Source organism: Mustelus asterias, chromosome 21 (genome assembly GCF_964213995.1).
Source record: "Mustelus asterias chromosome 21, sMusAst1.hap1.1, whole genome shotgun sequence".
NCBI lineage: Eukaryota > Metazoa > Chordata > Chondrichthyes > Carcharhiniformes > Triakidae > Mustelus > Mustelus asterias.
This window is the reverse complement of record NC_135821.1, coordinates 52,231,267-52,256,859: the sequence shown is the minus strand read 5'-3', so window position 1 is coordinate 52,256,859 and position 25,593 is coordinate 52,231,267. Positions and strand designations below refer to the sequence as shown.

The window sequence follows — 25,593 nt, the reverse complement described above, 5'->3', positions numbered from 1 at the left end:
ATATGTAGAGCAACATGAATTGATATGGGGGTCTGAGGGGCCATGGAGGGTAGGTGGTGGCATGAGATGGCATAGGTTAGCATCGATGGGGCATAAGGAGTCTGTGTTAGGGGGTGAGGGCTGGGTGGCTACTTTTAGTTTAATCTATAAGCAACTTAAAGTGCTGGAGCATAGAGGCAGATCTGTCAGCCTGCCTCCGCACCCAGCAGGTTCTGCACTTATTCCGGGCCCAACTTCCATACAGGCGCCACCCCCAGGAATGAAGTTCCCAACTGCAGGTGACCATTGTTCAAGGTCGGATTCGCAGATACCCCCCCAAATGTTTCGGTTGACAACCAGCACCAACGAGACAGAAATTTGAACAATCTCCCACCGTTGTGTCTGGGTCAAGATATAATTTTGTAAATTACCCCTTTTTCACGATTCGTCTGGTGAAGTATTTATTTTCTTACACTGTCCTGGCCACATTTGGACAGGCCTGTGATTGCAGCCACACAAATGCCCATTACTAAGATGATGTCTGTAATATGGTACCTTCTGAATAGTTGGCCACCCCACCCCATGCAGTATTCCACATTCAGTGCCAAGTGGCTTGAGTTTAAAGTAGTTTCTGCCTGGCACATCCTCAAAACTTGGGAATAATGGGAAGAAAGTGACTGTGTCAGTGGAAAATGCAACTGAACCCTAACTCTGGAATTCAAAAAATATATATCTGAATAGACATCATTTAATTCATTGCAAAATATTTTTACTGATATCACATTTTCCTGCGATTCCTGGATGGGATGTGATTAAAATGTTATTTTTGGTAGATTTCTAATGGACTGTGTTGTGCTGCAGTGAAACTTCCACCTTAGTCGCACGGATGATCTCATGCAATGATATGAAAATATTAAAAACAAACTCCCGCCAAATAAAACAATATAGAAATGCATGCAGATCGTTCTGCATCTGAAATTGTAGAGTTAATATTTTAAGCCTGACCATTCAGCAACAAATACAAAAAGCTTGAGTTCTGAAATTCCACAGAGCTTCTCCACAGAAAGCTGTCAAAACATCCCAGGAAATAATATAACCTGTTGAAAACAGCTGTGTTTCTTTTTTTCCCCCTATGGAAAGAGGTCATTCAGCCCATCAAGCCTGCACCGACAAAAATCCCACCCAGGCCCTATGCCCGTAGCCCCCTGCTAGTCCCCCTGACACCAAGGGGCGATTTAGCATGGCCAATCAACCTAGTCCGCACAGGTTTGGAGTGTGGGAGGAAACCGGAGCATCCAGAGGAAACCCACACAGACACGGGGAGAATGTGCAAACTCTACACAGTCATCCGAGGCTGGAATTGAACCTGGATCCCTGGCGCTGTGAGGCAGCAGTGCTACCTACTGTGCCACCGTTCAGCCTCATTTCTCTGGATGATTGTGTTGGTCCTCCCACTGAATGTTATAGCAAGAAGCCAAGAGAGGGACTTCTGTAAAATGTCAGGGCCTGTGACTTTATTTCATATACAGCTAGTCTTAAAATGGAAGCTGTCCTTTCTCATCGAGATTCAAATGAAGGACCATAGGTAGTGTGTCTTAGCAAAAGGAGCAAATACGAGCTTATTAAATACTGTGCCAATTTATTTTAGCTCATTGAAGCTGAAAATAAACAATTGGACAATTTGATGCTTTGGTCTTGTAATGCGCTATTTTCTACAATGACAGAAGAATGTGGTGTGGACATCCTGTCTTGAGTGATGTACTGCATCAAGCAATTTATTGTTAAACCCAGTTATTGAACATACTACAGTGAATACGATACAAATTTTGATTCGCGAAGGAGCTCGCTCTGCTTAATTGGTAAGGGATGAACATTGGCCGGAGGGAGGTTGGGGATTGGGGGCACGGGAGGCAGGGAGCATCAAAAGGATCTGGGCAACTGGGTGAGTTCAGGAAGTGGGGCTTGTTGGCAGGTGGGGAGAGGGATGGTTGGGTTGGCAGGAAGAGCATACGATAGCAATTGGACTTTATTTGCAGATCCCAGGGGAACAGTCGTGTTATCCTGGCCACGATGTAATTTTTAATATATAAATTTATCTTTGAGATACTCACTGGCTTCCCGGCAGCTTCACCTGATGGAGAAAGCTACAATAAGGTGCCTCAGTCAGAGCGGGTTAATATTCCATTTGGGTTTTATATGTACTGCATGTCATAGGACACCAATTCTCACTTATTAACGAGGGTCCCAAGCAGAGTTTAGCAAGAGCCACAGCTGCCACCTCTTCCTGCTGATCTGAGATTTTAATGCACTGGTTTTGAAGAATCCTATTTCAACAGCTTCCCCCGTTCTCTTCCTGCGCATTTGTGAGAGTTAAAATCACTACTTATCAGGTTTCCAAATGCTCCATCATTATTCTTCTGTCCTGTTCTTTTATTTAATGTGGGCCACATGGGATCTCCCGGTCCCACTGAAGTCAATGGACATTTGAATGACTTGCTGCATCTGTCATGAGAGGGGGATGGGGGGAGGATACCACCACAGCAGGGCTGGAAAGTCCCAGCCTAAGTGACTGTTTCCCCACACAGTGCAAACTTCTGACTCCCATCTGAGCCTAATGCCAGGGTTCAGACAGCCACAGGGCGAATCTTACTCAATGTTGAAATAATGGTCAAATGATGCAACAATGTGATTTCCATGTCAATTAACCCTTCAACCATCACCTCCTTAACTGGCTCACTATGGACACAATGGGTTAAAGAGTGGCCACTCTGTCCCCACAATAAACTGAGTATCATTTTTCTCACAAGGACATCTCTTCTTTGGGACACGAGTCAATCCATATCACTCTGACTTCATGTCTGCTTGCATCTTTCTTATCAGTTTGTAAGACAGTAATTAGGATTGATACTGTGTAGCTTTTGTAACATAAGAGTTTGTCTCTACTACATAACTTGAAATATTTTTTGCATACGAAACAGTAGCACTTGTTCAATTCCAGTTATTCAGCTGTATGTAGATTAGAACCCATGATACAATAACTGCCCATTTGATCCCGGCATGGCAGGTGGCACGATGGCACGCTTTGAAAATAGTCTTTTCTGCATCTTAATGAACTGCTTTTGTCGTGCCCAGCCCTCCAGCTGCAATAACAGGAGGGAAGCTCCCGCCTGTCCCCGGGTATTGCAGCTGAGAAATGATCGTCATTCGTTTGTGAAACTCCAGGGAAGCAGAAAACAGGGTTGTGCCCATGTCACGCCGCAGCAGGGTCCCCAGTCTCGGCCTTCAGGGAATGTGCTGTCCAAAGGAAAGACGTCTCCACAGGAACAGAAGACAAATCAGCAAGAAAGTCTCCTTCGTAATGCCCCCTTCAAGTTTCACGTCTTTAAGCAGCAATTTGGAAGCTCCCAAAATCGACCCCTTTTAGCCACTGCGCTAAAAACTTAAAGGGCCCAACTTCAAATGAATGAACCATGCACTATACCAAAAAAAAATCAGAGGGTTCATTGTTTCTGTACTTTCCAAAAGGACTTACTACATTGCTTGATCAGAGGTTTGACTCCTCGTATCACAAACTCAGGGCAGCACGATGGCACAGTGGTTAGCACTGCTGCCTCACAGCACCAGGGACCCAGGTTTGATTCCCGGCTTGGGTCACTGTCTGTGTGGAGTTTGCATGTTCTCCCCATGTCTGCGTGGGTTTCCTTCGGGTGCTTCAGTTTCCTCCCACAGTTCAAAGATGTGCGGGTTAGGTTGATTGGCTATGCTAAATTGACCCTAGTGTCAGGGGGATTAGCAGGGTAAATAAGTGGGGCTATGGGGATAGGGCCTGGGTGGGATTGTGATTGGTGCAGACTCGATGGGCCCGATTGGCCTCATTCTGCACTGTGGGGATTCTATGATTCTATGAAATTCTAATGGCCCAGGGAAATTAAAAAAGGACCTAGTCCTATTGTAATTAAAAAAGTAGGACTTTTAAAATTACAAGGGAAACTTGTAAACTTTAAAACAAAATGTGTTGCAAGATTCTCTCCAAAGTGACTTCCCCCAGTTTGGTCACCTGTATCCTGGGCATTACTGAGGCAGCCAATACAGGTGAATTGGGCAGAAAGATGTCAGAGGGACCGGGCATCCTGTGCCGCTATATTCTCACCTCACTACATGCAAATAATACGTCTGCCAGTGCGGGGCTGCCAGTTTTGGTCAGGTGTATTCCTGGTGACCTCCCAATCTGTCAGACTTCAGCCTTTTTTCTTTACCTCCAGTACTTTTATGCCAGATAAATTATAGTGTTTAAAGAAAATTAAGATCATGACTCTTTTTGAAACATCCCCATGATTTTTCTCCAGGGTTGCCCGTAGCAGTGCCTAACAGATCAATCCTGAATATCTGGCCATCTGAATTGTTGGAAATCTTACACCAGTGCATCACGGGAAGGGGATTGGCACAGTGACCTAGAATGCAGTTTTGTTAAAATTTGAAGTTTTTCTTATTATTTTAAAGACTTTTAAAAATAATTTTTGACGTTTAGTTTGTTTCAAACTTTAAGCTCCTTTAAATACTTTTAAAGAATGTTGAATTGTTTTGAATATTATGACCATATTTTAAAGTTGAGAGTTCTGCCATTGGAATGAATGGAGTCTCCTTTGTTGCACTGCTCTGACTAGGAAGAGGAGGATCAGTATGGAATTCAGGCTGAAAAGACACCATATGTTGTCTCCACTAAACAAAAGTTGAGTTATGCCAGCTGCCAGACAGCTGCAGGCGTAGCTCACAAGAAAGACCTTGAGCTGACAAAGATCCAAGGCCACTTTAAATGAACCCTCCCTATAACAGCCCCTTTATTGACAACAAGTTCAACTCAGTTCTTGGCTTATTCTCATCTTTCACGGCTGCCACTTCGAGGTCATTCTGCTGTTCCTTTAAACAGGCATTCGTCACCTTGCCCCAAATGATTCAGCTCATATCTGTCAGTGACAAAAATATCTTGCTGACAACAAATCTGAGATCCTTCCTACTTTGCACATTTTCTTGTGCATCGTTCTCAGGTGGCTGGCTGATGATTTGCTTAAAGAGTTTTGGAAGATTCAGGTGCTATAGCCTGGGTGCTCTTGGATCATTGGGCTTCTTCCCTTTAAGAAGCATGAAGCATCAATATTATGAAATTGGATGTTATTTTCTTTAATATTTTTGAAGAATATTGTGTTATTCTGTGAAGAAGGGTGTGAGTGAGTGAATGCATGCACGAGGGAATGCGTGCACACCAGCATGAGTGTGTCTGTGTGTGAGCGAGAGAGAGAACGTAAATAATTCAATTAAGCTGGGGAAAGTTACTAGTGACAGGTTGTCTGGGAGGTTTAAGATATGAAAGGATAAAGGTGTTAAGTTTGTGCATTTGTAATGGATGTTATGGTGGGTTTGAGATGCAATTATACAACTGGCAGGATTCTCTCGCCTCCCAGCGGCATGTTTCTCATGGCAGGAGGCAGCTCGTCTTTGGAATTTCCCATTGACTCCACCCCACACTGCCAGGGGAGCTGTGGTGGGCTGCACCGTCGGCGGGACCAGAAGATCCCACTGGTATAGACAGCTGGAAAGTTCCGGTCAACATTTACATTTTTCGGTAAGTTGAGAGTTCATTGAATATCAAAGGGAAGTCAAAGGTGACAAGAAAGATTTTGCACCTTACATGGAGTTCCATGGGTGAAAGAAGAGGGTACATTAAATTTTATTGATCCAAAAGCAGAGACAAAGTAGAAACATGAAAGAATTCATATCTGATAGGATGTGAGTTTCAAAGAGGTGTGAGAACTGTTGTTTCAGAAGGTTTCTTGGATTTACACAGCAGAGTGGGAGTGAGTTTGAGACGTCATGTGGTATCCAAAGTCCCGTCCACCTGTGCTACCTCCCATGAAGCAGCCAGGGAAGGCGATGGCCTAGTGGTATTACCGCTAGACTATGAATCCAGAAACTCAGCTAATGTCCTGTGGACCCGGGTTCGAATCCCGACATGGTAGATGGCGGAATTTGAATTCAATAAATTAGAAACAAAATCTGGAATTAAGAATCTACTGATGACCATGAAACCATTGTCAATTGTTGGAAAAACCCATCTGGTTCACTTATGTCCTTTAGGGAAGGAAATCTGCCATCCTTACCTGGTCTGGCCTGCATGTGACTCCAGAGCCACAGAGATATGGTTGACTCTCAACTGCCCTCGGGTAACTAGGGATGGGCAATAAATGCTGGCCAGCCAGTGACGCCCATGTCCCACAAACAAATAAAAAAAAATTAAAGTGACAGTAGTTTGTCTTGGGTAATTATACTGGATTTTCATAGTTAAACATCCATAAGGGAGTGTTACCTGGTAGATATTTACTTGTTGGTCTGACCACGTAGGGAGTCTTTTGGGGGGAATGTTTTGAATGACTAATTTTAACCATGTAACTATAATCATGTGTGCTCAAGTTCTCTTTTCTTTTTGTTAATAAAATTTGTACTTTTAATTCTTAAAATCCCAAAAGTGTTACCAGGTTCCTTGCTGAGAGATTTATATATTTTCTTCTCATTTTCAGAATGCAAAAAAAAGGTGATGGTCTACAGGCCAAGTTTCTCTCTGGGATTTGGTTTGTCCAGCAATTAACATGTGCTGTGACCATAACACTATACCAGAAAGCATTCTGCCAAGGCCACCTTCTTCCAAGGGCCCCTGTATTGCCTCTTTCCAACTCACCTAATGACTCCTTAAACCTGTGGGCTATATATTCTGAAGAAGCACCAGCCTCAGTGTTTGCATTGAGCTGATTTGTGTGGCCACATGCAATGGGTGGAATCTTCCCATCTTTGAAAATATGTTTCCATTGGGAACAAAGGTGAGTCCCGACACCGAGTGTCAGTCCCGCCCACCTGTACTAGCTCTAATGGAGCAGCCAACAAGGGCCATGCCCCCAGGACAGCAGACATGCTCCATGGATGGGAGAACCAGAGAGCCCAAGGCTCTGTGCAGTGGTTGGCAATTATACCAGACCAGGTAACTGGGGGGCTGTGAGGGGTGGAGGGGAAACACTTCCACAGGATGGTCAGTGGATGCAGGTGTGTCCCTCTAGAATCTGTTGCTCTTAGAGTTGAAGCAGTGGGGTGGGTAGGGAATTAAAGGCAGCCTCAAGTTACTAGCTTTTGGCCTCAGTAGATGACTCGTCCAGAACCACAAAGTCCTTGATAGTATCTCCAATTTGCCCCTAAGAGAGCACTTAATTGCTAATTAGACACTCACCTGTGTCAGGTGTATAACTTATGTGGTTTCACCACATCTCCAGCAACAGTGCACAGAGGCAGGAATGCATTGGGGAATCAACCTAATGTGGACCTTTTCAGCTTCCCTCCAGGTCCCACTCTCAACCTTACATCCATGAATCCCATAGGATTACACGCAACATACCTGCCTTGACCCCTCTCAGCTGCTGTCAATGGAATTTCCTCTGCCAGGTTTACAAATAGAAGGCCGAATAGTACTTAACGGCTGGAATTAATCAGTAAAAGGTTGCAATGAGGAAAATTAAGCTGGATCTTGGCCCTCTGCGACTGGCGGGTTTAAAATACTTTTATATAGTAGCTCTCATGACCTCAGGATATCCTAAAACATTTTACAGCCAATGAAATATTTCTGATGTGTTGTCATTGTTGTAATGTAGGAAATTCAGCAGCTAATTTTGCAAACAGCACACTCCAACAAATAGCAATGTGATACTGACCAGATATCTGCTTTTGCAATATTGGGTGAGGGATAAATATTAGTCAGGACCCTGGGGAGAACGTCCCTAACTTTCTTAGGAATAGTGCCATGGGATCCACCACACCTCTGACATTGCAGAATGCCCTCAGTACTGCACTGAGGTGTTAGCCTAGATTTTGTGTCCTTGGGCAGTACTTTGCTTTGAGGGCAGTGAGCACATCGGGGTCAAATACAGGTCTCGACATTGCACTGTTGGAGGCAGCAACCCAACAGTGAATTGATTGGCAAATTGATGTCCAGAGGCTATGTGTGCCATCCAATTAAGGATGGTGGGTGGACTCTTGAAGCTGGAAGGCCAATAGGAAGCTCTCCAGCAGGGATGGAGTGGCAACCTGCTGTTACAAGGAAGGGAGACTGGTGCCTTCTCGGCAACTTGAACAAATTTGAAATAAAAAGTGGTTTCAGCTGCCAGACCACCATTCCCTGCAACCAGGATGCTGCGTCTGTCCAGCTCTACTTCCAACATTACAGGGACCCACATTGGAAAATTACAGTTGACCTCTGACCCATTGCCCAATGGGTCCCTTGACAGGGAGCTGTTTCAACACCTAACCCTGGCCTTCCCAAAATGGCTCACAGTTGGAATGGTGCTCGCAAATTACACACCCACTCACCTCCATTCCTGCCCACATTTTCAGGTGAAAATCCTGTCCTAAGATTCCAGAGTGGGACATTCTAATGTACCTTTGACAATAAACCAGCCAATGAGACAAATCCAGTCCAGGTAAGCTCAAAACAAATTCAAATGGAGAGACCATTTAACCTATCACATCTCATCCATATCATCTAATTGAATCAAAGAATTTCATTGCCAGCTGTCTATCAGGAAGCTGACTCCGAGTGTGAAAGAGCTTCCCTGACATTTGCCCTACATTGCCTGTTTGCTCCTTTGCCCTGGTGTCTTGGCTTCTCTACGCTACATGGTCATTCTAGTGTTACCCGGATTGAGAATGCAATTAGCCAATTTTCTGATTTTTGATAGATTACAATCTTATGATGATTAAAGGATAAATAACCAAAATAATGTTTCACCCAATTTGATATGAAAGATGTTTTTGAAACCTAAGTTCTTTATCTTCAATGTTCTCATTTCATTTACAAGGAAGACATGTACAAAAGTATAAAAGGAAAACGAACAAATACTGGGAAGAAAATGTTTGAATGATTCAGTTAAAGGCAATTAATTTTAGTCCATTTTCCTTCTGTGAGGACATTCAGATACAATATTATTTAAAAGTAATTATTAGTACTGAAAGGGCACATTTTCTCTTTTAAAATTGCTGTCACAATGTGGCCTAGTGTCCATTGGAACTCCTGGACACTTCATAAAATGAAACAGAGGCTATTTAAATGCATCAAGAGAATGGATACACGCTCGATGCTTTTGAAATTTACCGTACTGAAACAGTCATATCCTTGGGTCAGTGCAGAGCTGCCTGTGTTGCAAAATGTATCTTGTTTCGTGCCCACGAGACCCACCTTGAACCTCAACTCTTTGCTCACTGAAGTGTGGAACACTCAAATCCCCTTTCTAGCTGAGATTGTAAATGGTTTCCGCTCCTCGACTTCAGTCCTGCTCCCTTTCACATCTTCCATCACACTCTGCTTCGAAATTGTCATGTCATTGCAAACTACCACCCCCATCTCCAACCTCCCTTTTCTCCATGGTTGTCAAGTGTGCCTCTTCCACCCAAACCTTTCCCATAAATCTAACACTTGCAAATTTCCATCTGAAACAACTTTATAGCATTATTTTTTGCTCTATGTCTGGAAACGATAAACAGATTCCACAGATCCTTACTGTGTAACCTCAATTTAATAATTAACACCAGCCATAAACCTGCAGCCACATTTATAGATAATTTTTCATAAATACAAGGTTGAAGTGATTAGTCTGAAAATCAGGTAATTCAGCACTCAAAGTACAACTGAGAAAATGATAGTTCGTCTATCATAGTGCTACACTTTGAGTCCTCATTTAAATCTATTTAAAAATACAACCAGTTTACAACAAATTTGAGGAAAGGAGGATTATCTGATTCTCATCCCTCTGGGTCACGAATACTGCAATGTTTCAATGTCACTCATATGTATTGTCCAGAGATTCAGGGAAATGAATGGTCAGGGATATACTTCAGAAGAGTGTGCCTGATGTCTCAAATTGTTTTGGATGGTGCTACTTGCATACAAAGGTACAAATCTACGACTTGATAATTCCCTAACTGAGAAGAAAATAGCTTATTCACAAAGTAGATCAAAAAGGTACTTCATAACTGCACCTAAAACTTGTCCATGTTCAGACCACAGCCAGAAGAGTTTCAGAGCACAGTGTGGGTTGTAGAATCATATAATTATTACAGCGTAGAGGCCTTTGTCCATGCTGGCATAACTCATCTACTTCCAATCTGCGGTCTTTAATTATCACTAAGGTTTAATGTGCTGCAATTGGAGTAGACACTCATGTGAGAACGTGAGATCATCATAGAAAGAAATAAGAATGAAACATTCTCATTTGCATTGAATTGTTTCCTGTAACTCTCTGTTTGAATCTCTCCAATCAGGTTTCCTTCTCAACACAGATCTGAAACAGTCCTTAAAATCACAGGTAACATCTTCTATGCACGATCAGTCCTCATCCATCTCAACTACTCTGCAGCTTTTGATGAGGTCAATCACACAATTCACCTTCAAAGCCTCTCCCAGCTTTTAACTTAACAATCATAGCAATAACATCTTCAACAATGTCTTCTTTTCATGTTCCCCCATCTTGACTTCTAGAGTTTCCTCCACTTAAGCATCTATGTGTTGCCCCTAGCAACATCAGTCATAGACACAGGCTGGAATTTTCTAGCCGTTCTTGCTGGTGGGATCTTCTGGTCCTGCCAACGGTTTCCCAGCAGCCGGGGGTGAATAGAACGGGAAACACTGTTGACAGAGGCCATATCAGAAGATCTTGTTGCCAGCTAATGGTGAGCCTCCTTCCCCTGCCAGGGGGACATTGAATATCCCACTCAGTGAGTCTTTTTGCCATTGGCAGACATTAGAATCAACTGTTTGTCTGAGATCATCACTGCATGAGCTGCAATTTCTGTCACTTAAATATTGGGAGGCCCAAAGTTATCCTCCCTCATCCACCAGTACAAATTTTGTATCCTTGCCAATAATTCCATTCCCTCCCCAGTCTAATTCTGAATCAGACCAAGAATCATAGAATCCTACAGAGCAGAAGGAGGCCATTCAGCCCTTCGAGTCTGCACTGACCACAGTCCCACCCAGGCTCTATCCCCATAACCCCATGCATTTACCCGAGCTAATCACCCTGACACTAAGGGGCAATTTAGCACGGCCAATCCAACTAACCTGCACATCTTTGGACTGTGGGTGGAAACCAGAGCACCGGAGGAAACCCACGCAGACACGGGGAGAACGTGCAAACTCCATATAGACAATGACCCGTTTACAACCTCAGCATCCAATTTCATCTTGACTAAGGTTGCAACCCCATGTCCCCTCCATCACAAAGACCAACCCAATTTCATCTTCTTCATTATCATCTGCCTCTGCCTTAGCCCACCTGCTAACACAGCCCTCATCCATACCTTTTACTGTATGAGGGAACCAAAAAATGTATTAAGGGGTAGAACATAATGTAAATAAACCAATGATGTTGAACAAATAAACAGAGCTCAAGAGAGACAAATCTCCAGGACCTGATTATTTCCAATCCAGAGCATTCAAAGGAATAGGTGAAGAAATGAATTTTCTAAAGCTTTCCATTTGGAATGGAAAAATGCAAATGTCATTTCATTATTTAAGAAGAGTGAGTGGGAGAAACCAAGTAAGTACAAACCTGTCAGTTTAATATCAGTTTTGGGGAGGTTATTGGAATCATCAGAAACTAAGTGAATGATCAAATTTCAGCAGATTTAAGTTATTCAGCAAGAATGTGTCAAACGCTGATCATTTCTGGTCTAATTGGATTTTCTAAGTAGGTCACTAGCATTTGTATAGAGGGAACTGTCTATGGATATTGTCCATATGGGCTTCCAGAAGACCTTAGATAAGGTTTTACACAAGAGTGAAATCAGAACATTTTTCACACCAAGGGTAGAGGAAATAGAATCATAGAATCCCTACAGTGCAGGAGGAGGACATTCAGCCCATTGAGTCTGCACCAACCACAATCCCACCCTATTCCTGTCACCCCACATATTTACCCTGCTAATTTCCCTGACACTAAGGTCAATTTACCATGGCCAATTAACCTAACCTGCACATCTTTGGACTGTGGGAGGAAACCAGAGCACCCGGAAGAAACCCACACGGACATGGGAAAAATGTACAAACTCCACACAGACAGTCACCCGAGGCCAGAATTGAAATCGGGTCCCTGGAAACTGTTTTCTCAAAAGCTGTGGGTGCTGGACCAATCAAAATTTCCAAGATTCAAATGAATAGTTTCAGTAAGATATTAAGAATAAAGTTGGGCAAATGGAATTGAAGGACAGATCAGTTGTGAACAGGTTTGAGGTGCTGAATAGCTTATTACTGCACCTACTTTCCTTTGGAATCTACAGACTCAATTATTCCAATGCTCTTCTGGCCAATCTCCCTCAATCCTCCATAAACTTCAGGTCCAACACTCTGTCCATATCCCACCGTGCACCAATTCCCTTCATCCATTACAGCTGTGCTGTCCAACTTGCATTGTTTCCCAGAACACACAAAATTTATAATTCTTATCACTGTACTGAAATCTCTTTGGTCTTACCTGCCCTAATTCTTTCACCTTTACCAGAACTACAACCCTCTGAGAAATCTGTATTCCTCCAACATTGACATCTTGTGTGCATCTTTACATCCCTTTACATCCATACTCAATGGGCTGAATGTCCTCCTCCTGCACTGTAGGGATTCTACGATTCTATTTTCTATTCTCCGAGGACTTTAACCTGGTGTTGTTAAAACTCTTACTATTGAAATGCATTGAACGGCTTGAAGTTGTCTTATTTGCATGGTAGCTAAGAACTAAACTCAGCATAATGTTTCCAGTTATTCAAATCTTTTACTTACATGTTGCCAGTTAAACTGACTACCAATTAAAATTAACTGTTACAAGTGTGGATACTCACTGCTTCAGGTTTTAATTGTTGGAGATATTTTCTACTCTATTTTCCCTTCTTATAGCTGACACGGCAATGAATTCACCCATTCTAATTTACACTTCCTTCTCAGCCTGTGAGCTAATAATTTCACAAACCTTAAATCTAAATAGTTCAGGAAATGCAGTTGCTTTCACTATTCTCTCAGATACCAGATGCCCTTTTCTCCACAGTGTAACGTCACCAGCCCACACTTTCAGCAAGTTGTCACACACAAGAATGTTACAAACTGAAACATAAAGGGCAAATTAAACTAATGGCAAATGCCATTAAATGGCTGGCGACAGCAAATTCTGGCTCATTGCTGTGATGCGCTTTAACATTGTACCTGACAGTACGTCATAAAGATGGAAAAGTGCAATAAATAAAAACTTTCTTTGGGATGGGGCATACTTTGGCACAAAGACACTCCATGCTGTAGGATCTCAGTATTTTCTGAAACTTTTAAAAACAATATGGCAACATCTAAGGCTACAATCAGGCATTTTGCAGTGAGTTATATGACACTATAAATTCCCGTCATGTTCTTACACAAAGAATTAAATTGAAAATGCAGCTCAGACACAGACCATATGTCATGTTTCACAGTTAGGAAGGTGTTAAAATTGAGGCTGGATTTTGCCCAGTGTTGACAAAACCACAATCATTCAGGTCCCCAATCTAAGCTAATTATCCAGCAAAGGTTTCTTCATTTGATGATGAGCTACAATCAGTACAGGGGCAAATTCCAAACATCAATCATATAAACCGGTTTTACATCTCAATTTTTAGTACATCTCCTAATCATTGGAAAGAACCTTTTGTTGGCACAGAACTAACCATGAGATTCCCATGTCATTTGGAAATGTATTCCATAAGGGATACATGGAATGCCCGGGATAGATACTGTGGCAATAAACTTTTGTTAATCCAATTAAAATTGGAATCATAAACTTTAATGAATCAATTTTTAAGAATTAAAGATAAGGCCTGGTGCCTAGATACTTTTATGAGCTATACTTAAAAAAGGACACATTGTTAAAGGAAATTAACACAATGGCATGCAGGACTACTTTTGACTTTTAGTTTAAAATCTTTTCTCACACTCAGACCCATAATTGAGAATTCACCTCAGGTCACCATTAAGTTGGCTGTTACAGGTGGGCTTACAGGGGTCATTGTACAGAGGGAAGCATCACATATACATTGTCCTCTCTGCTTCAATGCCTACCTAAACTTGCACACCAGGCATGTTTTCAGCATTGATTGAATTCAGCAAATCTTCATCAGGACAATAGATTTGTGCCACATTTCATTCCCGTTAAGTGTGCAGTAATGTTGTAGCTGCTATGAAGCCAGAGTACTTTGGGATTATTTCAAGCAGCTAGTCTCACACTGTTTGCTGAAATGTAAAACACCGTTGACAAAGTGACTTCATGCTCAGGTTATACAACAGGCAGCTCACCAATGAGAAGCCAAACTCTGCACTGCAACTTGTCTATAACAAGTGCTGGCAGAGGATCACGTCTGCATTCAATCCATTAAAAATATGTAGACCGTAATGTACAAGATTTTTTCTTTTCAAACTTACCTACATTAACAAAGCTCATAATGGTGTCGGCTTGAGTGAGATAGGTGTCTTCCAGGGGCCTCTGAGTGCTCTGGAACACATGAAAAGGCAACGACGCTCCAGGCCACCTGTCTGATTCTTCATTGGCCACAGTGCGGTAAAGATCCAACATGAAGACTGGGGCTGATGATGAGCGTTTGAAAGACAACAAAGGCCTGGGACGCCGAGGTAAGCCCAGAATAGACAAGATCTCTTTCTGCATTTCTCGCCTCTCCCTGCTGTTCAGCCTCCGATGGATAAAACTTGAATGAGGCCGTTGCTTCATCAAGCTCCCATTAACTAAATCCAGAAACAGTCCCAATAAGCAGATCAGAAGAAAAACTGTCTTGTCACACCTCCGCATTCCAGCCATAACCGATAATTTCTGCTCTTTTGAATGATTTGATCGTTATTGATAGGAAAATTCAACACTTAAAAGTATCAAAAATTCCTCCAAAATTCTCCGCAGACATGTAACTAGGTATTCAGATTGTGAAGATAAAAAAAAAATCTGCTGCAATTAAAATACAAATTTATAAGGAAAAAAAATGCAAGAGACTTTAAAAATGCTGCAAGTTTAGTGCAGTTTTTTGATAACCATGGTTACCAGTCACAGCTTAAACGATTCCATGAGTTTTAAATCCCTTCATAAAATATGACAGTTGAATTCAGTTGCAGACTTACACTTTCAGCCCCTGAGCCTCCAGAGTCTGTATTTATTGAGTCTCAAGCTGTTTAAATGACTCAGGACAATTCCCCAGGGTTTGTTACTATCTGACTGGTTTGGCTGTTGTTGGATGATAGGTACAGCCCTAGGCCATTTAAACACCACAGTATCCGCATACTCCAGACTTGAGCCATACCATCTATATATAGACTAATCACAGCATATTCACAGAATCCTGAGGTTATACACTGCCCAAATCCATTCGCCCATAGCAGTCTGTCATTTGAAATAAGCCTTAACCCTTTCATTTATTTTATTTTGTTTGTGCTCATTTTTTTTTCATTTTTAGATAGTTAATTTCCGAGTGTTTTTAAGCCACGTTTGAATTTTTGGCTTGTTTGTAATTTGACTGTTTATTTTGTCTTATGAGTTCTATAAAATTCCAGCTAAACTTCATCTGTTTCACAGCAGCTTCAGCTCAGAGAACCTGCAGATGAAAACATTAATCAACTGTGCAAAATTACAAGGTACTGGGAGAACTGTAAACATCAGTTACTGCTGCTCCAGAAACAGCTTCCTTAGACCTAAATATCTATTTGTACCAGTAAATAAGTTGGAACTTTTATACTTGTCTGCTTCTATCTTCTGGGATATTTTTCCATATATGTGTGTCACTGTCCTTCTAGAGGACAGGCAGTTAGCAGTGTACAAGTGTTTGGGAAATGGGGCAGCATGGTGGCACAGTGGTTGGCACTGCTGCTTCACAGTGCCAGAGACCTGGGTTCGATTCCCAGCTTGGGTCACGGTCTGTGTGGAGTTTGCACATTCTCCCCGTGTCTGCGTGGGTTTCCTCCGGGTGCTCCAGTTTCATCCCGCATTCTGAAAGACGTGCTGGTTGGGTGCATTGACCTGAACAGGAGCCGGACTGTGGCGACGAGGGGAATTAACAGTAACTTCATTGCAGTGTTAATGTAAGCCTTAGTTGTGACTAATAAATAAACTTTAAACTTTTTGAAATAGGAGGACTCACTCATGGCACAGGTGTAAGATGAAGGGGAGAGCAAGTACATCCGACGCAGTTTGGAAATAATTGCCTGATCCTTTTCCATGCTGTGAGCATTCCAACAGCAAAGAGAAAACCCTACATGTCACTGACAACATCAACTCCCAGACACTGTAGAGATTGGGGCTGAGATTGTTGATCAGACAGGATGGGTGAGGCAGGCATCAGAAATCCACTGGGTCGTCATTCCCTGTCTCAGCTGCCAGCCCTGCTACAGATCTTCAATCATCCGTCTCATGTCAGCTCCAACCACTTCAGGATCAAAAAAAAGAAAACAATACAGGAACTTTGCGAAGTAATGGGTTACAGTAGTTGCTAAGAAAAAGACAACATGCTAATAGCTACGTTCTCAGAGGAGGTAATCTGCAGAACAGATCATAAATAAACTATCTGCATTGATTTTGCTATAAATCATTGCAGGGTTAGTGACTGTTTTTAATGACCCTGGATGTGCTAAATTGCCCCTTAGTGTCCCAAGATGTATAGGTTAAGGGATTAGTGGGGTAAATGCATGGGGTTAAGGGAATAGGGCGGGGGGGGGGGGGGAGAGGCATGGACCTGGGCAAGATGCTCTGTCAGAGGGTCAGTGCAGACTCAATGGGCCAAATGGCCTCCTTTTGCACTGTAGGGATTCTACCTCTTGCTTGTCCTTTAAGAAGCCCTCCTCTTTGCTCAAACTTTTCTCATCTGTCCCAATGCATCGTTGTGCAGCTTTGTGTCAACATTTCTGTCTGATAATGCTTATGAAGCACTTTGGAACATATTACTACATTAAGGGTGCTATTTAAAAGCAAGTTGTTGTTGCTATATTGATCATCATGAGGTGAAGAACATTTGCACTGCCCTTGTTGTTTAAATGGAGGTTTTCTGTTATACTCAGATTCTCCATTCCCATCCTGTGACCTTCTGCCACTCCGTCCCTATCAAGGACAGTGAATGCTGCAGCTTAGACATCCACTTCAGCACCAGACCCAAGTCCACTTGGAGCTTTTCAAAAACGCTATTGCTGAAAATAGATAGAACAGTTGCTTTGAACGGGGGCTTCAAGATTGAGACAAAAGCAAAACACTGCAGATGTTGGAAATCGGAAATAAAAACAGGAACTGCTGCAGATACTCAGTAGGTCTGACGGTATCTGTGGAAAGAGTGTTAAAATTCTGTCCAAACGGTTACAGTTCTGAGGAAAGGTCATCGACCTGAAACGCTCACTCTTTCACTCTCTCTCCATTGATGCTGCCAGTCCCATTCACTATTTCCAGCATTTGCTTCAATATTTAAATTTCAGTATTCAAAGTCTCAGAATCACTAAATACGTTGCTACAGACTCCAGAACTCCCCTACTGCCAAATTGACAGCTTTTTTACATCATGGATTTCTGTTGTTCTGTCTAATCTTTTCCCCGGTGTTTTGTACCCATTTCAAAGCTCAGAATGGGAGGAAATGTTGACTTTGATGAGGTTGCCATAAATTGTATTTTTAAGATTCTTTAGGTCATACCGGTGCTTTAGTTCCTATCTGAAATGAGGGATAGTGGTGCAGGGATAACGTTACTTGACTAGCGATTCTGGAACCCAGGCTAATGCTTTGGGGACATGGGTTCAAATCCAACCACAGCAGCTGGTGGAATTTAAATTCAATTAATTTTTAAAAATGGAATATAAAAAGCTCGGGTGATCATGAAATTATTGTTGTAATAACCCATCTGGTTTACTATTGTCCTTCAGAGAAGGAAATCTGCCGTGTGACTCCAATCCACAGCAATGTGGTTGACTCTTAACTGCCTCTGAAATGGCCTCGTAATCCTCTCAGTTTAAGGGCAATTAAGGATGGGTAACAAATGCCAGTGACACTCGCATCCCAGGAAAGAATTAAAAAATTGTATAGAAAGCATGAAACTGCATCAAGGTGTGAATTACACACCATACCATACAATTAAAATGCACTTTTGTTCATGAACTAACTGAATATTTCTTTGGCTTCTGTTAGGTATATCTGTGATGCTGCTTCCCAACTTCCCTTCCTCCCATCCTATTTCAACTGCATAGAGAGCAGTAAGAAGTTGGCTTATACTATGCTACTTTTGGTACTGTTTGTCAAAATGGGTGTGGTTATGGATTATAGGAACTAATTTAATAAAGGTCTATATTATTAAAGATTGTCGCTCTGTGAGCATCCATCCATTTTCTTCTCCTTCACTCGTCAAGGCTTTGGAGAAATTCGGTAGGGTCACACAGGTCCCATTTTCCAGGACATTGTTCTGTGCCTCAAAAGCATCTGAAATACACCAAACACCTTAAGTGCCTTCGGAAGATATCTCAGGCGATCAACATTAAGCCTCTTGAAGAAGTTAATAAAGGTTTTAATGCTTTGATTAAAGGTCACTTCTTGAAATTGGTCAACAAAGTTCCCACAGGCTCGGTTTTCTGGTTCCTAATATAGCTGGAAGATAATTCAATTTTTAAAACTTCTGTTATGTGAACCGGAGGACCAAGAGTGCACCTCCCGGCTCCAAGCCACTTCTGAAGGCCACTAGCTGTCAGCCAATGATCAGCCTCCCCACGCTTGGATCCTGAGACTCCAGATTTATCCGACAGCTGCTGCCAATGAGTGTGTCAGCCAACTTCACCTTCGTCAAACCAATGACTTCTCTCCGGATGCTGGCTTGGTATCTGCAACTTGCTGCTAATATGCTGATGAGGCCCAAGGACTTTCTTGGTGAGTTTCAGATCGCCACCTCTGGTGTGTACTCCGATAGTATGCTGCTTTTTTCAGGCCTGAAATCAAACTTAAACAAATTCCTATCCCTTAGTGTTTTCCAGTGAGCTACTTTATACTTTTGTTACTTGCTGTGCTTCAAAGAAATACATTATATTTGTGAAGTTCTTTAAGATGTTGCTGAGTGTTATAATAATGTATTATATACATTAGTGCTCCTGTTTCTTTTCATATTCTGTAAACCTTTCTGCACAACTAGATTGTGTCAAACAATTCTAATCGATCAATCAATTAATCATATTAAAGTGAAATAATATCTGTAGCTCTGGTGCCTATGCTTCCATTCTCAAGGCCTGAACCTACCTCGGATAATCATAGGAGAAACAGGGTGGAAGTGAAAGAGAGAGAGAGATCAAGCGAAATAGAGACCGAGCGAAAGAAAGAGTTGCAAAGCAGTGCAGAGATAGTCAAATTAGCAGTGAAATTTGATGCACAGGATATCACTACAGGTGAGAAGTAAACCTCTTAACAATAAAGCACAGATTAAAATGGATGGCAATCTACAAAATAGCAATCAAAAGAATGAAGCAGGAGTGGGAAGAGTTTTACTCTCACTGTTAACAGCCTTTCAGTATTACAGCTAAGTTTTTCTCCTTTCTTATTGTAATTATTAAATTAACGGGCATTGAATAAATTAATGGAATGGACTGAGATGGTGGATTATAGTTTGGAAAGATAGATTGAGGTAACTACAGAAGTCCATAAACAGATAGGATTATGAGTTCAATGCATTGGGAGCCAAGTGGCTGGTGATGGAAGTGGTGATGGGCAGCAAGATTTAGAGAGGATGTGGACTAGCAGAGCTTTAGATGAGTTGAATCTAAACCTTGGGATTCTGCAAAGAGAATGTGACATAAATTGAGCCTCAGTAACAAAGTAAGACTTTTAATGTGATTGGGGTGAGGTACAGATCTAGACAATGTTGCAAAAGCGGAAATAAAACAGAGTCAATAACAGGGCTGTTCCATGAAAAATGAGGTTTGGGGTCTAATAACTTAAATAATTCTGTTCCTAAAGATTCCTTATTCGTTCTTATAATTTATAATGTGTAATTACATATTTCTAATTATATAGAATAGGGTATAATCAAACTCAACTTTTTCCTGTTTTTGGATACAAAAGTTTGCAAAGTTTTTTGGTTTTTGATGTGTGACCATTTTAAAGTGATTTTTCAATCTATGGATATGGATGGGGAGTGGTAGATTCTCTCCCATCAGCTGAAGTGCTTTCAGATATCAAATTCATAAAAAAATGGGTATCTAAGCTGCTGATTATAGGGTACCATTTGACCACTAAAAGAAGCTATGATATTGACTCTTGATGACATCAAGGCTACTAAACAGATTTAATTCAACTACATTACTTCCATGTGGTCTTCCTTCAAATATCCCAACATATGTTTATGAAAATTGTTGACTGAACATTGAAGATAATTACAGATTCACAATGTCTCAAGTTTAAACTCTCTCTGAAGGTTTGCATCACTTAAAGGGCCGACTGCTGGAAATTCTGGAATGCTTCTTTCTTACATAATTTCCAGATTACTAACATAAAACCACAGATACATTTATGAAATTCATCAAGCAACCAGCCTTCTCATTCATGGTGCAACCCAATATGGGTTTCCAGAGGCAGGCTACCCTTTACACATGTTCTTGGAATTCCAAGAGGAAGTAACAGCATTGATTAGACAGTCTCTCTCATAGGGAACAGAGGTTCGAAAGGAAGCGAAAGGTATTTGGCCAAGTTGAATTTGCAAATGAGATTATTATTTATTCAGATAACTGGGTATGGAAGGTGATTATTGCAACAAGGATTTGAATTTATATAGTGCCTTTAATTCATGAACATGTCCAAAGGAATGTACTCAGCAAAAAATAAACTGAGACCGAACCAAGGAAGTGGGTACTGGGGCAGGGGTGATAAAAATGATGGTTTTAAGGAGGGTTATAAGGGGAGAAAGATGGAGAGGTCTTTCATTGGCAGTTACAAGTCATTTGGTACAGATCAAAGAATCAGACTGAACATTGGCGGTAATTTTGATTGACAAAGTAAATGTCTGTCTTTTCAGTGCAGTCTAGGAGTATTTATGCTTTGTATAGCAACAACCCGCTTTGTTTTTCCAGACTTCAGCAGGGTTGTTGCAAGGATAAATTTTGCGGCACTTTTACTACAGTCAATAACAGAAACAACTTTGTCTACTGCTTCTCTCTCTGGAAGATAAAGGAATTTTACCTTTCTGTCATTCTTCTCTGCTTAATTTTCCTGTTAATTTTGTCAAAGTTTTTAGCACAAGAAATAGGAGCAGAAGGCTCTACAAGCCCAGCAAGCCTGCTCCATCAACCAATAAGAGTTGAACTTTTATATCAACCCCACTTTCCCATCCTATTGCCATATTCCACAATTCCATCAATGCCCAAAAATCTATCAGTCACTCTGAGCCTCCACAGCTCTCTGGGTAAAGAATTTCAAAGGCTCACAACATTTTGAATCAAGACATTTCTCCTCACTGCCATCCTAAATGACCAATCTCTTATTCCGAAACTATGAGCCCCTTGTTCTAAACTCTCCAACTAGAGAAATACCTCCCAGCATCTACTCTGTTAAGCCTCTAAGAAATTTCCACATTTCAAAATTACAGAGAATGTGGGCTCATTCTGCTCAATTTCTCCTGAAAGGACAACCCTCTCATCCCAGGAAACAATTGTGTCGACCTTTGTTGCACCCTTCTCAAGCACACTTATCCTTCCTTAGGCAAGGAAATCAAAACTACACAGTATGCCAGGTGTAAAATCTACAGGTGGTTGGGGGCCACAGATACCCCAAATAGGCAGTTGACTAGTCAGAAGGAATTTTAAGATGGTTTATTAAGAAACAACAGTTTTGATACGATACATTAGTTAATTAGACAGAAAAAGTATGCGGCCTGTAACAATTGGCACAGTGTGTTGATCTCAGCTGAAGGGCTAGGAAACTCTTCCCTTGGCCATCCTCCTCTTCCTCTGGTCCATCTTCCCTCTAAAGGAGGCTACTGCCCAATGCGTACAGTCACCTGCTCAACAGTAACATCCCATCCCACAGCAGGACATCTCCATATATACCCTTTATTGATTTTTAGTTTAAGTCTTGCTAGGGGTCATAATCTTAGTCTTTTCTAAATACTTGCATAGCTAAGGGGCCACACAAGATGCCATTCTAACAGCTTAGGAACATCAACATGGCAGCCTGAACTAAGACTTCTTAGAAAACCCGATGAAGATTTTTATATTATGCAGAAAATACCTGTTTATTCAAGACCCCAATTTCTTACATAAAACCCTACATAATTTTAGCTAGCCTTGCTTGCTCGTGTACTCCAACCCTCTTGAAAAGACAAACACACCATTTACCTTCCTAATTACTTGCTATTTTTGGTATACTAACCTTTCTCTGATTCGCTTGCATTATCTCCAAAACTTTACAAATACCAATATTTAATGTCAGTTTTTCAAACAAATTCAGATTTTTCATTCTTTCTACCAAAGTGGATAATTTCACACTTCTGTCTTCCATCTCCAACCTTCCCATTCACTTACCCATCGACACCCTTTTGTGGCCTCTCTGTCCTCCTCACAGCCTGCTTTATCTCCTGGCTTTGTAGTGTCAAAAACTTAGATATATTACACTCGGTCCCTTCATCCAAGTCATTGATTTAGATTAGCAATAGCTAGGGTCCAAACACTGATCCATTCGGTATTCCATTAGTTACCTCCAGCTATCTTGAAAATGACTGATTTATTCCTACTCACTATTTCTGTCTCTTAATCAATCTTCAATTCATGCTGACAGCCTCAAACCAATGAGCCCAAATCTGAAGGAACAACAACTTTTATTGCATTTTATCAAATGCTTTCTGAAGATCCAACTACCTTACATTCACTCTGCTGGTTACACCCTCAAAGAACTTCAGTAGATTTGTCAAGCATGATTTTGTTTTTGTAAAACTAAGCTGACTCTACCTAATCATATTGTGATTTTCAAGTTCTCCTTTTACTACACCCTTAATAACAGATTATAGCATTTTCTCTACGATTGACTAGTCAAACTAACAGCCCTACAGTTCATTGTTTTCTCTCCTTTCTTGAACAGCAGGATAACATTTCTACTTATCAAAGCACAAGAACTAAGCATTGAATTCTAATTGAATCCAAGTTGACTCTAGAATTCAAGGGAGTCTAAAAGATTAAAACTAATCCATCCACCATCTCCGCAGCCACCTCTTCCAAAGGCCACAAGGCTCAGGGAATTTGTTGGCTTTTAGTCTCATTAAGTTCTCCAGTAATTTTTCTTCACTAATATTAATTAAAGTTCCTCACTCACATTAGACTCTTGGTTGACCATAATTTCCATTACGTTCTTGTGTCTTTTAGTGTGAAGACAGATACATTTATTATTCCTCATTATAATTTCTCCCGTTTCTGTCTCTATGGTATCCATTTTTGCTTTCACAAATCTCCTCCTTTTCACAAACCTGTATAAGCTCTTAAAACCTCTTTTTTATATTCCATTTTAATTTGTTCACATTCCATTTCCTGCCACTTTGTCAAATCCTTGATCATCCTTTGCTGATTTTTAAAATGCTTCCAATTCTCAGAATGCGACCTCCAATGGGAAAATTGTAATTTCTTCTTGTAAGTTAATATCATGAACTTATCTATTTAGCTTCTGCTGTACCACTTTTCCAGTGGATATTTTATCCCTTCATGGAATGCACATTGAGAATTAATTGTTTATTTTAAAATGTTAATTATATCCACTGTTTTATGTTTTAATCTAATTTTAGCCAACTCACCACTTAAATCTCCATAATTGGTTTTATTTAAATTTAAGAACCTAGTTTCAGATTTAACCACATCATTTTCAAACTTGCTGTGACTTTTTAAAGTCCATGTTATGGACACTCTTCACCAGAAGATCATTTCCTTTAAGATTACTTATTAATCCGGATCACACAACACCAGACTTAAACAATCTGTTTCATTGATTCATTGATATATTGTTCCAGAAAACTGTCTCAAATTCATCCTATGAATTCATTCTCTAAGCTATTTTTGCCAGCAAGGTTTGCCCAGTCTATATGGACATTGTGGCATGGTGGCACAGTTGTTAGCACTGCTGCCTCACGGTACCAGGGATCTGGGTTCAATTCTCGGCTTGGGTCACTATTTTCAGTATTCAGCTTCCTTGTGAACATCAGCCTCCTCCTCGTGTCTCATTTTCACCTCTCTATCTTGTCCAGGCAATTCTAGCTTTAGGTATCCTTTCTTTCCTCCTCATCAGCATGTGTCTTTCTCAATCATCTCTTCTGTGAAGCCCTCCCGGTGCACGATTCCTGCTTTGCCTCCCAGTTATTGATCTCAATCAGCCTGGGCCAGATCACTTTTCAGCTCACTCAGCCCTCCTCCAGTCAGATATTTTGTGCCTGATTACCCATTGGCCAGGATTTTCTGCTCCTTCTCTTCTCGGGCAGGTTTGGTCACTGGAGCGGAAAATCTTGCAAGAGGCCCAAATCCCAATTTGTGTCATTGGAAGTCTCATCATGATTGTTCCTGCCACCACCCCCTGCGCCCCCCCCCCGCCCCCCCCACCCCACCCCCCCACATTCCCCTTCCACCAGTGATGTAATGGGAATCCCAATGTTCAACATATTATAATAAATTTGCAGAGTCTGCACATTCTCTGTGTCTGCATAGGTTTTCTCCCACAGTCTGAAAGACGTGCTGGTTGGGTACATTGGCCGAGCTAAATTCTCCCTTGGTGTACCCAAATAGGCGCCAGAGTGTGGCAACGAGAGGATTTTCACAGTAACTTCATTGCAGTGTTAATGTAAAAGCGGTGTTGAGCATGATCAGGTGTAGAGCCTGATAGTGACAGGTAAATTTATAATATGTTGAACATTGGGATTCCCATTACGTCACTGGTGGAAGGGGAATGTGGGGGGGGTGGGGTGGGGGTGGGGGGCGCAGGGGGTGGTGACAGGAACAATCATGATGAGACTTCCAATGACACAAATCGGGATTTGGGCCTCTTGCAAGATTTTCCGCTCCAGTGACCAAACCTGCCCGAGAAGAGGAGGAGCAGAAAATCCTGGCCAATGGGTAATCAGGCACAAAATATCTGACTGGAGGAGGGATGAGTGAGCTGAAAAGCGATCTGGCCCAGGCTGATTGAGATCAATAACTGGGAGGCAAAGCAGGAATCGTGCACCGGGAGGGCTTCACAGATGAGATGATTGAGAAAGAAACATTCTTATGATGAGGAGGAAAGAAAGGATACCTAAAGCTAGAATTGCCTGGAGAAGATATAGAGGTGAAAATGAGACAAGAGAAGGAAGCTGATGTTCACAATACAGTGGAAGCTGAATACTGAAAACAACAAGGATTCTAAAAAAAGAATAAGGTAGGCAAAGAGTACAAGAATAGATTAGTGACTAACATAAAAGGAAAATCAAAAGTGTTTTATAAATGTATGAATAGAAAAGGAGGCCCATTAGCTCAACTGGACAGAGGATATTGCTTAGTAATGGCAACT

At 41.5% G+C, this 25,593-nt stretch overlaps 1 protein-coding gene across 1 annotated transcript in view; it reads right to left on the bottom strand.

The window, feature by feature from the left end:
- The window catches only part of LOC144509258 (bone morphogenetic protein 7-like), a 74,780-nt gene extending 59,768 nt beyond the window's left edge, over nucleotides 1-15,012 (bottom strand). Inside the window, exon 1 of the mRNA XM_078237855.1 lies at nucleotides 14,501-15,012. Within this exon, the coding sequence (XP_078093981.1) occupies nucleotides 14,501-14,891 (391 nt within the window). The 5' untranslated portion in view covers nucleotides 14,892-15,012. The remainder of the gene's footprint in view (nucleotides 1-14,500) is intronic.
- Nucleotides 15,013-25,593: the final 10,581 nt, after the last annotated feature.